This window comes from Microtus ochrogaster (genome assembly GCF_000317375.1).
Source record: "Microtus ochrogaster isolate Prairie Vole_2 chromosome 14 unlocalized genomic scaffold, MicOch1.0 chr14_random_2, whole genome shotgun sequence".
Taxonomy (NCBI): Eukaryota; Metazoa; Chordata; class Mammalia; order Rodentia; family Cricetidae; genus Microtus; species Microtus ochrogaster.
Genome location: NW_004949097.1, coordinates 8793922 through 8811152, shown reverse-complemented (window position 1 = coordinate 8811152; position 17231 = coordinate 8793922). Strand labels below are relative to the sequence as shown.

At 41.2% G+C, this 17231-nt stretch overlaps 1 protein-coding gene across 1 annotated transcript; it reads left to right on the top strand.

Moving 5' to 3' along the window:
• Positions 1-1083: 1083 nt before the first annotated feature.
• Positions 1084-12785, top strand: LOC101992241 (phosphoglycerate mutase 1-like). The gene is made up of 4 exons (XM_005364640.1): positions 1084-1144; positions 10356-10454; positions 10843-10875; positions 11947-12785. Exons 1-4 carry the CDS (start codon positions 1084-1086, stop codon positions 12783-12785), a joined length of 1032 nt encoding a protein of 343 aa, XP_005364697.1.
• The last annotated feature ends 4446 nt before the right edge of the window (positions 12786-17231 follow it).

Here is a 17231-nt window from a genome sequence, read left to right as displayed (position 1 = left end):
GAGAAACCCAGTGGGTAAAAATCACTAGTGAGATAATTACAGAGTGAAGTAATTACAAACGGCAATCATTGTAAAACACAGCAAGATAATTATAAACAGTAATCATTATGAGAGACAAGATTTGGAGGAGAATGTTCGAATTGCCAAACAAGAGACTTTAAGAAGTGAAATGCTCTATTTGGGAGATCTCCTCTGAGATTACACTGGGCCTAAATCATCTGAGGCAAAATGCACCTTAGCGGTCAAGTGGGTGAGCAGTTCTGGAAACCATTGCCAGGGTCCAGTAATGTAATAATGATGAGACTTAAACTAGAGCAGTGCCTCCAAAAAAGTACAGAAGCAGGCAGTTCTGGAGAATCCGACAAGACTAAATTAACAGAACTCTAAGCGACACAAGCAATTGGTGTGGGAAGTCCTTCTACCTATGTGTTGCTTTTATTGGTCAATAAAGAAGCTGCTTTCAGCCAATGGCTTACCAGAGTAGCGCCAGACTGAAAGAGAGATATAGAGAGAGTAGTCAGAGAGAAGCTATGTAGCCACCAGAGACAGGCATGCTGGAACCTTGCCAGTAAGCCACAGTGACATTGCAATCCGCAGATTAACAGAAATGAGTTAATTTAAGATGTAAGAGTTATCCAATAAGAAGCTAGAGCTAATAGGCTAAGCAGTGATTTAATTAATACAGTTTCTGTGTGATTATTTTGGGTCTGGGAAGTTAGCTAATGAGCAGCCACTGCCAACAGATAGGTGTGCCAGCATGGGGCAAGAATTTCTACATAAAGTCTAAGAAATCTTTTTTCTTTAAAAAAAAAAAAGGCTTCTAGACCCACAAAATGGGTGCCAAACTCAGTCTCTTGGTAACAGCATTTTTTTTCAGACAGGATCTGTTTGCAAAGGAGGTGCAGAAAAAACCACATGGCTTCTTTATAAAAACAGTGGGTTCCTTATTCACCATCACAAATGGCTCTAGCTCTTTTGAGAGGTCTGGTTAGAAAACATTTAAATGAGGTTTTTGAGCACAGTGCTACAACTTGTTTAATGGCAACATAGACCTACTATGTGCCTGGAAATGAGGCTGTGAGCATGACTCCCCGAGCTGGCACTAAACATACCTCCACCATGTTGGACTGGGTGGAGCCAAAAGGTAAAGCATACTTAGTCCTAGCTGCTCTGCTTAGTATTTTAAGATGTGTTCCTGGTCAGAAGATGATTACAGACATGTTAAAAAAAGAAAAAAAAACAGATTCAGATTAAAAAAATAAAGATCTCAAAATGGTCAAAATAGGTCACAGTATTGGAAAAATGTATGTAGGCTTGGGAAAGAGAAGAAAAAGAGTATAGACAGTTATAAATGGAAATAATAGTTTTAAAAAATAAAACAAAGTCTTTAAAGAGACACAGTACAGACAGTCATAGATTAATGGAATAAAGAAAAAAACCACATAAAGATGGAATATATATATACAAAGACTATGGATTATGGATATTATTGTGTTTTCTTTGGCTTTTTTGACTGTGAATGAGCTAAGTACAGAGAGACATTCCATTATACAGGCTGCTAAGCTAAACCAACACATATATTTTAAAGGTATCTTAATTTTAAAATATGGAACTAAGGATATGTTGCTTTGAAAAAAAGGTTCTCCTTTTGTTTCCACAGAGAATGAGAACATGTGGATTCCATCCAGACTAACATGGTTTGATGAACCAAGACCAAACACCTCCAAAAATTACTTCACCCAGCAAAATGCAAGAAGCAGTTTGGAGAGAATTATGTCCAAATTCCCTAGATGATTGTTTATACATGTTTGTTTACATTTAAAGGGGGATATGATATAGAGATTAATACTTTTCATTGGTATGGATCTTGGTTTATTGATACAAATTTAAGGTCAATTTTCTTATATGTATATATCTGCTCTTGATTAAGGTATTGTGTTTGCACAGTTTATTAAAAATATGTAATGTATTTCCCTGATCGCTAAGGAAGTTGAGCATGATCTTAAGTGTCTTTTGGCCATTTGAACTTCTCTTGTTGAGAATTCTCTGTTCAGCTCAGTGCCCCATTTTATAATTGGGTTGATTAGCCTTTTATGGTCTAGTTTCTTGAGTTCTTTATATATTTTGGAGATCAGACCTTTGTCAGTTGCAGGATTGGTGAAGATCTTCTCCCAGTCAGTGGGTTGCCTTTTTGTCTTAGTGACAGTGTCTTTTCCTTTACAGAAGCTTCTCAGTCTCAGGAGGTCCCATTTATTCAATGATGCCCTTAGTGTCTATGCTGCTGGGGTTATACGTAGGAAGTGGTCTTCTGTGCCCATGTGTTGTAGAGTACTTCCCACTTTCTCTTCTATCAGGTTCAGTGTGTTCAGACTGATATTGAGGTCTTCAATCCATTTGGACTTGAGTTTTGTGCATGGTGATAGATATGGATCTATTTTCATTCTTCTACAGATTGACATCCAGTTTTGCCAGCACAATTTGTTGAAAATGCTCTCTTTTTCCATTGTATACTTTTAGCTCCTTTATCAAAAATCAGGTGTTCATAGGTTTGTGGGTTAAAGTCAGGGTCTTCTATTCGATTCCATTGGTCGACTTCTCTGTTTTTTTGCCAATACCAAGCAGAAGGAGAGGGAGCACGAGCAAGGAACTCAGGACCGAGAGGGGTACACCCACACATTGAGACAATGGGGATGTTCTATCGGGAACTCACCAAGATCAGCTGGCCCGGGTCTGAAAAAGCCTGGGATAAAACCGGACTCGCTGAACATAGCAGACAATGAGGACTACTGAGAACTCAAGAACAATGGCAATGGGTTTTTGATCCTATTGCACGTACTGGCTTTGTGGGAGCCTAGGCAGTTTGGATGCTCACCTTACTAGACCTGGATGGAGGTGGGGGGCCCTGGAACTCCCAACAGGCAGGGAACCCTGATTGCTCTTTGGGCTGATGAGGGAGGGGAACTTGACCGGGGGAGGGGGAGGGAAATGGGAGGCAGAGGTGGGGAGGAGGCAGAAATCTTTAATAAATAATTAATAATAAAAAATCTAAAAAAATGTAATGTATAATTAGGAAATACAGGTTAATAGATACTCATCTATAATAATCAAGTTTATAGACATGTTAGTTAGGTTTTCTAGATGCACAAAGATATATTTCAGATGGATAGTTATTCTTCAAACCTTTCAGAGACCTTTATAATATGGCATTTAAAATGTTTTAGGAACTTAGATTTTTTTTTTATGACAGTGAGACACATCTGCTCCGGGTAGCGCCAATTGCTTCAAGAAGAAGATGAGTATTGAAGAGGCTCTTTATGGAGTTGGTTAGCCATTTGGGCAAGAAACTGCTATTTCCCAGACTGTATGATGGTATGTTGCATAAACTGGACATGCAGGACCCACAGAGAAATGACTGCTGTAGTTGCCTAAAGAAGGTAAAACAGTCCTTCGTGGTTCCTGCTTTATGAAAGAGTCTGCCAGACATTCTGCAGGACACAAAAGAAAGTGACTGACAAACTACCAATATAGGTGGAACTGTCTTTGAAATTTCCTGCTTCATGGAAAAGTCTGCTGGATACTGTGGGCCTGTAGGCTGAAGATGGATGCCCCAATGGTACGGAAGAACTTTGGGTGATTGTCCAGGCAGCAAGATGTCCCTGTCAATTCTAGAGTTTTGGAAGTTGCTTACAATGCACTTTCTGATTACTTAGGTAATAGTACATCCTTCTGGAGTCTTTGATGGAGTTGAAGAATAGTTATAATTATAGTTTTACTTAGTTATGATACCTGTTTTGTTATATATAACTTTACTATGTTAAAGTTAAAACCTTCCTTTTTGTTTAAACAAAAAAGGGGAAATAGTGTGGAAAGTCCTTCTGTCTATGTGTTGCTTTTATTGGTAAGTAAAAAAAGCTGCTTTCAACCAGTTGCTTAACAGAGTAATGCCAGGCTAAAAGAAATAAAGAGGGTGAGTAGGCAGGGTCAGAAAGAAGCCATGTAGTTACCTCCAGAGACAGACATGCCAGAACCTTGCTGGTACACCACAGTCATGCACCAACAACAGATGAACAGAAATGGGTTAACTCCATTAATCAACACTAAAACTCTGAACCTTTGAAATCTTAGTATAACAAGAGTATAGAGAGGGAAAAAAATCTGACACGTTTTCCATTACCTTAAATCACATTCTTATACCTTTACAACTCACATTTACATACTGCAAAACACTTCCTTAGACCCTCAGAAATTAAAGTTAAAACCCTTTTCTTTCCATCTAACCATTTACCAGAGTCAGAGACAGATAGTTATTACCAAGAACAGTCATTGCAAAGTAAGTTCTTTTAAATAAAGGAATATCTGAAACCTGTTTATCCTTTAATAGGAAGCCTGTTAGCAAAGCAAATCTGTTTGCCTTTCTCAACAGAAGACCCCAGAGCTCTAGAAAAAGCAAGGCCTGATTATTGCATATGAAATGAACTAACAAGGTGGCTGAAGCCTTGGGGGAAGAACCTAGTCATCTGCTGCTGTAATTAAACTGACAAAGCTAGAGGTAGCCTAGCCATCCATGCCACCAGAGATTTGAGATGGGTAAATTATAGCAGGACATATAGTCTAAATGGCCTATCTGTAAGCATAGACTGCGCTTTCATTTCCTGGCCACTCAGACCCGAAAAATTACACACAGATCATATTAATTATATAACTGTTTGGTCAACAGCTCAGGCGCGTTCCTGGTTAACTCTTAATATCTTAAATTAACCCACTTTTATTATTTTATATTTTACCATGAGGTTTGTGGTTCATTACCTCAAATCTTGTTTCTTGGGCAGCTACATGGTGTCTGCCTGACTCTGCCTTCTTTCTCCCTACATTCAGTTTAGTTTTTTTCACCTAGTTTTACTCTGCCCTACAATAGGCCAAAGCAACTTATTTATTAACCAATGATAATAAAACATCACCTATGTATTAATTAGATGATAGAGACTTACCTCCTACCTAGATGGTTACCTATTGGAAGGCTATTTCACTGGTTCTCACCTGTGAGACATTTTCCTGTCTGACCAGCTGCCCAACTATCCAGTTTACACTTCCAGTCAGGACAAGCCTTCTCCCTAACATCCCTTCTTCCAGGCTATCATGTGTCACTCCTCCTCTTCTTTGGTGTAAGGGAAAGACAACCTCCTGCATAGATACCCTCCTGCCAGGGGTTAGCACTCTTGTTGTGATTTTTCCACAGCTCTATTTATTTGAGAAGAAAAAACCAACACTGCCGCTACCAACCAAAGAGGAGAAATATTCCTTCTTTTTCTGGTAGGAATAGGATTTGCCATCTCCCTTAGATCTTCCTGGGCTGCAACAACTGCCATCATCCAGATACATCATCTGCCTGGAGACTTCAGAGACAGACTCGATCAGGCCATGACATCTACAGCTGGAAAGCCTCAAGTCACCCCAAAGATAGATGAATGCTCTTGCTGGGGTCATGCTCCAAAACAAAAGATTGCTAGAGCTAATAACTGTTGAACATAGGGGGCTTGTTTCATTTTGGGGGAAGAATGTTGGTTTTATGTAAGTAAATCAAATATTATTAAAACTAATATCAACACCCTCAAAAAACTACTCAAAGACCAGGCCTTGAAAATCCACCCTGTAGAGCAAATTAGCTGGTTCTATAACCCCTTGCTTTCTTGGGTCCTACCCTTTATCAATCCTCTGATTATGCTGTGTTTCATTTGGATTCTTACCCCCTTGCTTTATTCAGTTCCTAGAGTAACAAATCACCACCACTGCTAAAATTACCAACAACCAGGTCAAGGTTCACTACCAGGCCCTAGGCCCTTCTGCCAAAGGTTCCTTAGGGCAAACAATGACATCTCTTCATTACAAAATGAAACAGGAAGAGATGTTGGAAGGCATTGTTTCCTGGTTTCAGTATCTCGTGGCCTGGCAGCTTTTCTCAAAAGCTGGACAACACACAGAAACTCCCTCCCTTCAAGCAGAACTCTTCGCCTTTAGTTGCCCTTATCTGGAGAATGTCCCTGGGCCTAGAGGACTGAACTTATCTGAAAGCTGTCTCTAAACCAGACGCCTGACTATCTTTAACACAGATTCCTGCTGGAAGGCTTGTGCTAGGGAGCTCTGCTGTCGACCCAGCTGCCACGTATGAAACCTCGTGATGGGCACATGCACTTAATGCAAACTAAGGTTCGTACCCAGGCTCCCCAATCCTGTATATTCCTTATACTCTGGAATAAAGCTGAGCAGATTCATCGGTCTGTCTCCCAGGGGGCTGTCTCCAGCACACCCATGGCTATCCTGAACTCTCTTCTCCGCATCTGCTCCCTCCACCATTGTGGATCAGTGCTGCCAGAGATCTAGGGAGAAGCCCAACCACAGCTGCCCTCGGATCCTGTGGTTTTGACAGCTTTACTGGGGCAGTAACATCAGACGTCATACAGGATAGCATCTCATCTTCAGCTTCCACATCGAGCAGCATTGATTTTGTCAGACCTAGGTCTGAGAGACTTCTTTCTGTAGAGGAGACACTTGAGGGATTGACTTATTTTAGCCAGGAAGAATAAAACCTGTTGAAATAAGAGCGGCTGGGCTGCGTCCCCCGCACCCGGCCGCCCACATGGCTAGCTTAGCTTATGCCCCGAAATAATGACACGGAAACTGTATTCTTTTAATCACTGCCTGACCCATTAGTTCCAGCCTCTTATTGGCTAGCTCTTACATATTGATCTAACCCATTTCTATTATTCTATTATTCTGTGTAGCCCACAAGCTGGCTTACCAGGAATGATCTTAACCTGCATCTGTCTGGCGTGGGAGAACCATGGCGACTCACTGACTCAGCTTCTTTCTCCCAGCATCCTGTTCTGTTTTCTCCGCCTACCTAAGGGTTGGCCTATGAAATGGGCCTAGGCAGTTTCTTTATTAATAAGAAATCATTCCCACATCAAAAACCGTCAACCCAGCAATGTCTACAACTTGGACAGGGCCCTGGGGGCATGCGAGGCCTGGGGAAGTTTATCCCAGTGGTTAGTGTTACCACAATCCAGGTGGAGTAGTCAGTGGCCCATTGTTTTCTTCGTAGACCTTATTGTTATCAGTAGGGGCTGGCATTTTTCTCTATTATCGGAAACTTCTTCATTAAAAACTTTAAATGCCATTTTCAGCAGATCTCAGAAGAGTTTGAACACCATGATCTGTTAAGTGTCTCTGATTTTAAATAAACTTTACTTCTGTCTAGTCACTGGCTTTAGGCTTAACCTCGAAAACATATACAGGAGGATAAATAAAGCTTATTCTTGTAATTAATTATATTAGAATTTAGCATGGCTACAAGTGTAGTTCTGAACACATTAAAGAATTTAATTATTAAAAAGCAGCTATTAACTTGCATGCCTGAATCATCTTTAAAGATTTATAACAAGTTAGTAGATTTCAAAGGGTTATGACTTTACAGTTTTAGTCCTGTTAAGCTTATGCCTTAAAAAATAACCAATTTTTTTAACCAAATCTATTTTAGTATAAAAATAAAACTTTAAATCACAAATATAGTCTATTAAGGACTAGCAACTTTACTTTCCTGGTCCTTACATACTGCACCATTACAGAATATCAGTTTTTTTATATGAATCAATTTATCAAAATGGCTAAGGCTTACCATGGTTGACAAAACCAAAAAGGTTTAGGCACACATGCTTAAATCAGTTGCTGTTAGCCTGACTAGACCTCATGCCTACTCTCTGTCAAACTGCTAAGGTCCTTGTCTTACTGCCTCATGAGATAGGAATATCCCAGCTTCTGGTGTATAGTGCTCATATCTGTGGCCCTAACTCTTTAGTCTTTTATTTTTTTAAGATTACATATTAATAAAGGCATCATAATATAAAACATTTTATAAACTTCAATGTCCCATAATCTTTTGGGTGTTTTTTTGTTGTTGTTGTTGTATTTTGGTTTTGTTGTTGTTGGTAGTGGTGGTTTTGTTTTGGTTTTGTTTTGGTTTTTCAAGATAGCATTTCTCTTTGTAGCTTTGGTGCCTGTCCTGGAACTTGCTCTGGTAAATCAGAATGGCCTTGAACTCACAGAGATCTGCCTGCCTCTGCCTCCTGAGTGCTGGGATTTAAGGAATGCACCACCACTACCTGACCTAAAAATATATTAACATTTATAATTTAAATTTTTTGTAAAATTCCAAAATTTCTTCTTAAAGTTTAAAGTCTTTCAGTGGTGGGTTTCTGCAATATCAAAATATCAAAAATAAAGTACTCTTCTTAAAGAACCCTTTTGTAGTGATGAGGCGAGCAGGCCTGCTTTTCATTCCACCCGGCTCCCGCACGGCTAGCTTTACACCTGAAATAACAACACACAAATTGTATTTTTTTTAAGCACTGCCTGGCCCATTATATCTAGCCTCTTCTTGGCTAACTCTCATATCTTGCTTAATCCATTTCTATTAATGTGTGTAGCACCACAAGGTGGTGGCTTACCGGGAAGATTCTAGCCTATGTCCATCTTAGGTCAGAGCTTCATAGCGTCTCTCTCACTGTTTTCTACCCAGCATCCTGTTCTGTTTACTCCTCCTACCTAATTTTCTGTCCTATCAAAGGGCCAAGGCAGTTTCTTTATTAACCAATGAAAGTAACACATAGACAGATGACCCTCCTCCATCACCCTTTTTTACTTCAAGAGGAAAGAAACAAGAACAGCCATAACAAGGTAAAACCAAACTCCAACAGTGCAAACAACTCAACGCTCAGTAGCTGGAATTTATTCATAGCCCTCTGGCTTTCCCCAAGAGACTAAGTCACCTCTCTGGCCCTACCTCAGCAGCACAGACAACCTGTCTTCTGGGCCCCTGCTGGCTCCATTTCATTGCTGTTGTTGTTTCTGGTGATCATCACATGGCACAAGCATTTCTAAAACTAACAGGGTTCCTCTCTTTGGCTCTCTATGGGAACTCCAGCCCTGCTACACAGTGCCAAGTCTCAACTGTTCTGCACAACCCCTTCATGGCTGTGAAGCCAATGCAACCCAGATGATTCTTACATTACAAAGTTCGGCTGCCAACACAGGGGCATTCTTGTATATAAATGCATGGAGCTGTAGCTTTGATACCTTATTAAACACACATTGTTTTAAAATCCTGTTTTCCATAAGTCTTGCTTTTGTGACTTTGTGTTCAGATCAGGAATTATCAAACAAAATCCATCCTAATTCAAAATATCTTGGAGACCCGTTGTTACCTCCTTGCTTGTTTTATATTAGGTGGTCACCTTTAATCAAGAGGGCAGTAATGTCACATGGAACCAACTCATCCTCTCTAACCTTAGTAAATATGGCTGCCAGACACAGGGCTGTCTCTATCAACATAAGGGACAGACCCTAAGATGGCAGCAAGTCACATCTTGTTTATAGCTCAAGATAGCATCACACCACATGGTTCCTTTAAGATTATCTATGTATAGATGTTTAACCACCAACCTCCTATGTTATGAATTTTAAATTAATGTTATTGTTACAGATTTTTAACCATACCAAATAAACTTATACAAATATTGAAGTATAAAAAGTTTACATAATAGTCTTAAAAATCTTGAGATGAGTTTTACATCTTAGCAAAAGTTTTAGTCAGTTAAATGAAACCAATAGTCTTGGCTGTTTTGCTTTGTCCTCTTTTCCCTTTTCACAGAGTAAAGTAGGTCGTCTAACACAAAGTGTAGAAGCAGCTTGCATAAGCATGCTTGAGTCTAGAGGAGAAGGGAGATTCATAACCCAAGCGTAGAGCTATCTTTTCAAAAAAAAGTAGAACAGCCTAAAGCAACTTTAATATTATTCACACCCAAAAGGTACTTGAATCCCTGCTAAACAGAATCCAGTGACAAGATTCAGAGGTAAATTCTGAGTCCTAGCCATCCAAACATCCACAGCAAGTAGTGATAGCCATGGTGGTTGGAGGCTGGAAGTAGCAAGGATAACAAAACAAAACCGATGAACTCAGAAAGTCCACTCACTCCAAGGTGACTAGTCAGAAACCAAACATGTGGTGGCCAACAATTGTCATCCATAAGATTTCATACTGACCCACATCTGTCTTAGTTCCCATGTTAGCAACAAAGCTTACAGACACTCCAGAAACCACTACCTATCCATGCATACAAAACAGGCAGACAAAACTTTCCAAACAATCAGAACCCTGTGGATGACTAATATCTCACTGCCCTTGACAGGAGAGTATTCGGGTCCTGTAAAACCTACCCATACCCCAGATTGGGATCCCTCAGAACAGAACCAGACTATAGCTTACCAGGAGAGGACTCTCTAGACGCCTGTTGCCTTCTCAGCACAACGGTTCACATCCTGTCTACGAGAACTGAAAGCATACCTCAGAGCCTTGGAACATCTCCTGAGGGCGAAATTCAATGCAGAATTCCGGAGTAAAGGTCTGGCTGTAGAATTTGGGTGGATGTTCTGATCTTACTGGAGCCTCCAGAAATGTTAATTTCATTCAAGGAAAATAACACCACTACCACAGTTTCTGAGCCAAATTTGAAGAAAGCTTTACTGGCCAGGACAATGGACACTGGCCAGGTCCATACCCAGGATTTCCAGAGAATACTTGTGAATTATGTTAATCAGGTGTGTATAAAGGCAAAAGCAACAAGACTAAGTACTTCCCACCTTTGAACAAACAGGGAAAGGATACATCCTGATGTACTTCCTACCTATGTAACCCCCACCTACATATGAGCAAGCACATCCAGTACAGTTTGGGCAACCAGTCTTGTTTATAGAAGTGAAAACATGTGGCTTGTATTCTTACACAAATAGTCCCCAGGATTCCAGAATGTAATCTGTCCTCAGGTAAGTGGGGGTTGCAGATGGGAGGCATTTTTGTTTTATAGGTCTGTCAAGCATAGTAATTAAAACTTAAGACATAAATTTAGCCCTCATAGTACATTGTCCTGGTCCCTTCCTGTGTCCCCCATTCTGTGTTCCTGACCTCACTGTGAACCAAGGCCCATGCCTTCCTATCATGCTGTACTGTCAGCTGTAGGACCACAGGTTAAAATCAGCCCCTCCTCCCTTAACTTGTTTCCATCACATGTTTGGTTACAGAAGTTACTAATCCAAGGCCATTCATTTATTTCATCAGCATCTGCTTTACATGCTATACTAGAAACCCCACAATAACACGGCTTCTATTCACAGAGCCCGGCACTGCACTCTTGATTTCGCCATCACAACCCCCGCATTTGTGTTGTAAAGGACACACATTGAACAGATGACAACATGGAAATGAAATATAGAACTATGTCACATTGGAAAATCGAAACCTTAACATTCAAACGCTAAATATCTCACTTTAAAAGTTTTGAAACCATGAAGATGATGCTTCCCTCAGGAGAGATAATATTTTACATTATAGAATTTGTCACTGAAACGTAGGCTTTATAACCTCTGGCTGGACGCATCCTGCCCTGTCCTTCTCAATGTTACCTTTCCTATAAAGAAAATTCTCTTCCAATGTCATACTGTTAGTGACTTGGATAAAGCCCACACTCTCGGTTTTTCTGAGGTCCATTTGTTCTTTGCTTCCTCGCGTTTGTCTTCCCTTGACTTTCATTGTTACTTGAGTTCCAGGCATGCTGGTTTCCCTTTTGTTACCGTGAGAATGGAAGCCGTCGTCACCACTTACATAAGCTCTTCATGTGTTCGCCATATTCTTGCTCTGACATTCCTTCCTGGCCTCAACAGGTCCCCACTTCTATCTGGTGATACTGCTTAGCATTTTATAAGTCTTTTCCAGAAACATAGTGTTTTCTGATCCAAAATGTCTTATCTATACTTCACAAGATTAAAGTCCCTATGTTCACATGGAAGCAGAAACTACTTCTTAGTGAAAATATCCTGGGCCTCTGGGCACGGTGGCAGAGGCAAGAGGATCCCTGAGTTCAAGGCCAGAGAGACCTTGCGAAGAAAAAAAAACAAACAGACCTGTCGCCACGGCCGCCTACAAGCTCGTCCTTATCCGGGACGGCGAGAGCGCCTGGAACCTGGAGAACCGCTTCAGCGGCTGGTACGACGCCGCCGACCTGAGTCCGGTGGGCCACGGGGAGGCAAAGCGCGGGGGACAGGCGTTGCAAGATGCTTGCTATGAATTCTACATATGCTTCACCTCCGTGCAGAAGAGAGCAATCCGGACCCTCTGGACAGTCCTGGATGCTATTGACCAGATGTGGCTGCCAGTAGTCAGGACCTGGCGCCTCAATGAGCGACACTATGGGGGTCTGACTGGTCTCAATAAAGCAGAAACTGCTGCTAAGCATGGTGAGGCACAGGTAAAGATCTGGAGGCGATCTTACGATGTCCCACCACCGCCAATGGAGCCTGACCATCCCTTCTACAGCAACATCAGAAAGGATCGCAGGTACGCAGACCTTACTGAGGACCAGCTACCGTCCTGTGAGAGCCTGAAGGACATTATTGCCAGAACACTGCCCTTCTGGAATGAAGAGATTGTCCCCCAGATCAAAGAGGGGAAGAGAGTCCTGATTGCGGCCCATGGCAACAGCCTTCGGGGGATCGTCAAGCATCTGGAGAGTCTCTCAGAAGAGGCCATCATGGAGCTGAACCTGCCAACTGGCATTCCCATTGTCTATGAGTTGGACAAGAACTTGAAGCCTGTTAAACCCATGAAGTTCCTGGGAGATGAAGAGACCGTGCGGAAAGCCATGGAAGCTGTAGCCATGCAGGGCAAGGCCAAGAAGTGAAGGCGCGCAGACAGACTTCTGCCCTGAGACCCCCCTCCCTGCCTGTCTCTGCCTCCTGTGCCCTTCCCAGCACCCATCACTGACTCCATGTTTAGGATCTTAAGTTGTAGCTGCAGATGGGGACCCGTGGCTCCCATTTTGTTTTAGTATTTTATCCCCTGCACCCACTCCCTTCACAGAATCTAGTCAGAGTAACACCTCTAGGGTGCAGGTTCTTGGTCCACATCCAGGGAGGGCTCCTCTTCCCAGGAGAATTGAGAGGTAGTAATTACAGTTTTCTTAGTCCTTTGTTTACAAGGGTCTGCTTTTAGGAGGTCAGAGAGGAACCATGCTGTGGCCTGACCAGGGTGAAGCCTGTCCTGCACTCTTCTGCAGTTAGGTAGGGGCTGTAGTCATTCCAGTGGACGGTGAAAGTAGCCTGCATTTAAAAGATGAACTACCTTCCTCTCTGACCCTAAAGGAGCTGCTGGCCCCTGAAGGTTGAGATCAATCCTGTCAAGTCTATGTGTTACATTTACTTTTACAAAAAACAAAAGTACATATATATTTATCAGCACACAAAAACCCCTCTGAGGTTTCTAGTGGTCACTGAAATAGTCTATGTGGTCACCAGAAAATAAGCCATTCCTCATATCAAGTGGGATAAACTCCTTGTCCTCAAGGAACAGGAGTGTCTCTGTGTGTTAGGATCCCTCCGCCTTGTCTTGTAGAGGTGAAGTGCCCCTTGATCATGTCCAGGGTTTTGTCTTTCGCTGTCTGAATCATGTTCCAGCTGCTTGACCCTACCATGTGGGTCCAGAACTTGTTTTGGGCATACTAAATCTTCTTTTCCAGATCAGTATAATAAAGGAGTGATGTGCAATAAAAAAAAAAAGAAAATAAACAAAAACAAAACAAAACAGAAAATGTCCTGGACTGCTAGACTAGTGCACATACTAAGTGGTTCATAAACATGTCCAGAATCAGCCAGGAATGGTGGTCCATGCCTTCAAATCCAGCACTTGGTATGCAGAGGCAGGTGGATCTCTGCATTCAATGCCAGCTTGCTCTACAAAGCGAGTTCCAGGACAGCCAGGGCTACACAGAGAAACCCTGTCTTGAAAAACAAACAAACAAACAAAAGCCAACAAAACAAAACAAACAAACAAACAAAAATGTCCAGAATTACCCTGGACACACAGGTGAGTTTTTCAAGCCTCAGGCGCCCTAAAGATTCCAACACGTCTTAGCCAATGGTGCTTTCCTAAGTGTATCTGGTGACCCCTGCTGGCCTAGTTAACACAGGAACTAAACTAAATCGATTGCGTCCAACTTATTCTCATGTCTTTGCACCGAGTGGCACAGCTGTGAAACTGGGTCTCAGCATCCTTCAAACGTTCTTCCTCTTCTGTCCCTGTTGGAGCAGCTCCTCTCCAAGTGCCTGCTCAACACTTTCTGTTTCTCATATAAACAGAGAGGTTTGTGAAGGAGAGGACTTCACTTGATGAAAGTCCCTCCCTCTCTCTCTCTCTCTCTCTCTCTCTCTCTCTCTCTCTCTCTCTCTTTCTCTCTCTCTCTCTCCCCACATTGAGAATTAACAGTAGCCCACACATGCCTCGGAGGCACCATTAGGAGATGTCACTGAATGTGTCCGAACTTGCCATGAGAAAGTAAAAGGGAAACCAGGAATTTTAAAACAAAATCAAAATAGGGCTGGAGATATGGCTCAGCAGTTAAGAGTGCTGACTGCTCCTCTGGTTCCTAGTAACCACACTGGGAGGCTCGCCAAGATCTGTCACTCCAGTTCTACAGGATCTGTAGCCCTCTTCTGGACTGTGTGACTGTGTGGCCACTCTTATACACATGCATACACACACCCATCCACAAATAAGAACAAACAAATCTGTTAAAAGTTCAAAATTAACAAGAGTGGACATGTATGAAACAGCCATGAGGTGCTATGATTGCACGTTTGAAAACTATTTTATTTACTTTGTGGGAAGTGTGTATATACATGTACAATTTGGTGAGCCTGAAGTCCTGTATATAAGACATTACCACTACCACTTACAGACAATCACTGTCGAGTTTTAGCACAGAGCCCCCTAGCCTGTTGATTGGGCTTCCCTTCGTACATACATTGGCATGCTTACAGGCTGGAGTCAGGTTCACTCTAATTTATATCCTCCTGATTATTTATATGATGTGCTTTCAAAAACATGTTCATTCATCTAAGATCATCACCTCAAGTGTTTTATGCGATTAAATATCCATAGCATGATATTAAAAATAACTTTTAAAAAGAGAAAGCTTTCTCTAGCTCCTTCACTTTCCAATGGGGATCACTGCCCTTAGGGGGAGGTTTGACTAGATCCTTAAAAACATCCTGTAACCAGGATGGAGCATAGTGAAGACCCTTCTTCAACTATACTCTAACTTCTCCTGTGACTTTAGTCCTATGTTAAACACTTTGACATATATGTAATTGTTCTGTATCAGGTGGATAGAAACTAAACTTAGTAAGCATCGGCAGGTATTCGCATAACTTGAGAAGGGGCTTTTTGGACTTGCCCCCCCCCACCAGAGACAGATTCACAACTGAGTGGCTGCTGAGATCACAGCAAACATAAGCTCTGACTCCTCCCTGGCACCCCTTTCTCACTTCTTGTCAACATGACCTTCTGTTCAGTTTTACTGGAATTTGTATTTGCAGAACCCTCAGTGGTTAACCTCATGTGTCAATACACACAAGCCATTTCTTCAAAGACACAGACATGTTGAGCATGTGGCACATATGCTATTGTAGTACTTGATTTTCTTTAAAAATATTGTGTGTGTGTGTGTGTGTGTGTGTGTGTGTGTGTGTATAACAGAAAGTAGGAATGCATATCACAGTATCCATGTGGAGGTCAGAGGACAACTTTGTGCTTGCAGCTCTCTCCTCCCACCTTTTCAGAAAGTCTGTGGATCAAACTCAAGTGCCCAGGCTTGCTGCAGGATCCTTTACCCACTGCGCCAACTCACCAGCCCTTTACTTGATTTGTGAAGTTATCCACATATGCTTTATTGTTGGACTTCAAACAAATAAGCAATAAACTATGCAGTTACAAGTATGATAATAGTTAAGGATAAGAATTTTTTAAATGTCAGTGAATTCTGGAAAACATATTTTGTAGATAGAGATTATTCATTCATTCCTGGCTTCCCAGACCCAAAATAATCACACAGAGACTATACTAATTAAAACACTGTTTAGCCAATAGCTTAGGCATATTTCTAGCTGACTCTTAAATCTTAAATTAATCCACTTCTATTCATCTATGAGTCATCATGAGGTTGTGACCTACTAGTTAGGTTCTGGCTGGCAGCTAGTGTCTTTCTCCTTCAGCAGCTACATGGTATCACCTTGACTCCACCTACTCTCTTTTTAGATCCCTTCCAGCCTGGCTATCTTCTGCCTTGCCAGAAGCCAAAGCAGCTTTATTCATTAACCAATAAAAGCAACACATATACATAAGGATATTTTGCATCATCTCCTCTTTTCTGTCTAATTAAAAAGGAGGGTTTTTAACTTTAACATAATAAAATTACATACACAAAACAGTTATCAAGCAAGAAAATAGTTACAATATTTAATACATTTGTATTTGGTAAATTAAGGAAAATATCATTTATCCTGTCTTTGTGAGTTTAAAGTTTTACATTTAATTTATCTTTTATCATAACTAAGAAAAACTATAACTATCTGTCTTCGACTCTTCGAAGATCCCAGAAGGCTATAATATTACCTAAGTAAACAGGAAGTACAAAGTAAGCAACTTCCAAAACTCTAGAATTGACAGAGACATCACCCAAAGTTTTTCTGTAATATTGAGGTCACCCATCTTCAGCCTACAGGCCCACAGTATCCAGCAGACTTTCCAATGAAGTAGGAAATTTCAAAGACAGTTCCACCTATATTGGCAGTTTGTCAGTCACTTTCTTCTGTGTTCTGCAGAATTTCTGGCAGACTCTTTCATGAAGCAGGAACCCTGAAGGACCATCTCACCTTCTTTAGGCAACTTCATCAGTCATTTTTCTGTGGGTCCTGCATGTCCAATTCATACAGCATACCATCAAGCAGTCCAGGCAAGAGCAGTCTTTTTGCCCAAATAGCTAGCCTTGTCACAGTGAAGGTAAATTTCATAATGAGTTTCTTTAATGCCCATCAACCTCTCTGAAGGAATTGGTGCTGCTAGGAACAGACATGTCTTATTGCCATGAAAACTCTTAAGTTCTTAAAACATTTTAAATGCTATATTCTGCAGGTCTTTGAAAGGGTTGAAGAATACCTATCCATCTGAAATATATCTCTGTACATCTAGAAAACCTAACTAACATGACTACAAGCTTGACTATTATAGATGATTATCTACTAACCTGTATTTTAAAATTATACACTACTTTTTATTTTTTTATTTTATTTTT

Excerpts from the sequence above, each read along its gene's own strand:
- LOC101992241 (XM_005364640.1), top strand. The coding sequence starts at position 1,084 with ATGACTCCCCGAGCTGGCACTAAACATACCTCCACCATGTTGGACTGG. Across the intron at positions 10,455-10,842 it reads TGCAGAATTCCGGAGTAAAG|TCCCCAGGATTCCAGAATGT; the intron begins GTCTGGCTGTAG and ends TTACACAAATAG. Across the intron at positions 10,876-11,946 it reads AGAATGTAATCTGTCCTCAG|AGGCAAGAGGATCCCTGAGT; the intron begins GTAAGTGGGGGT and ends GCACGGTGGCAG.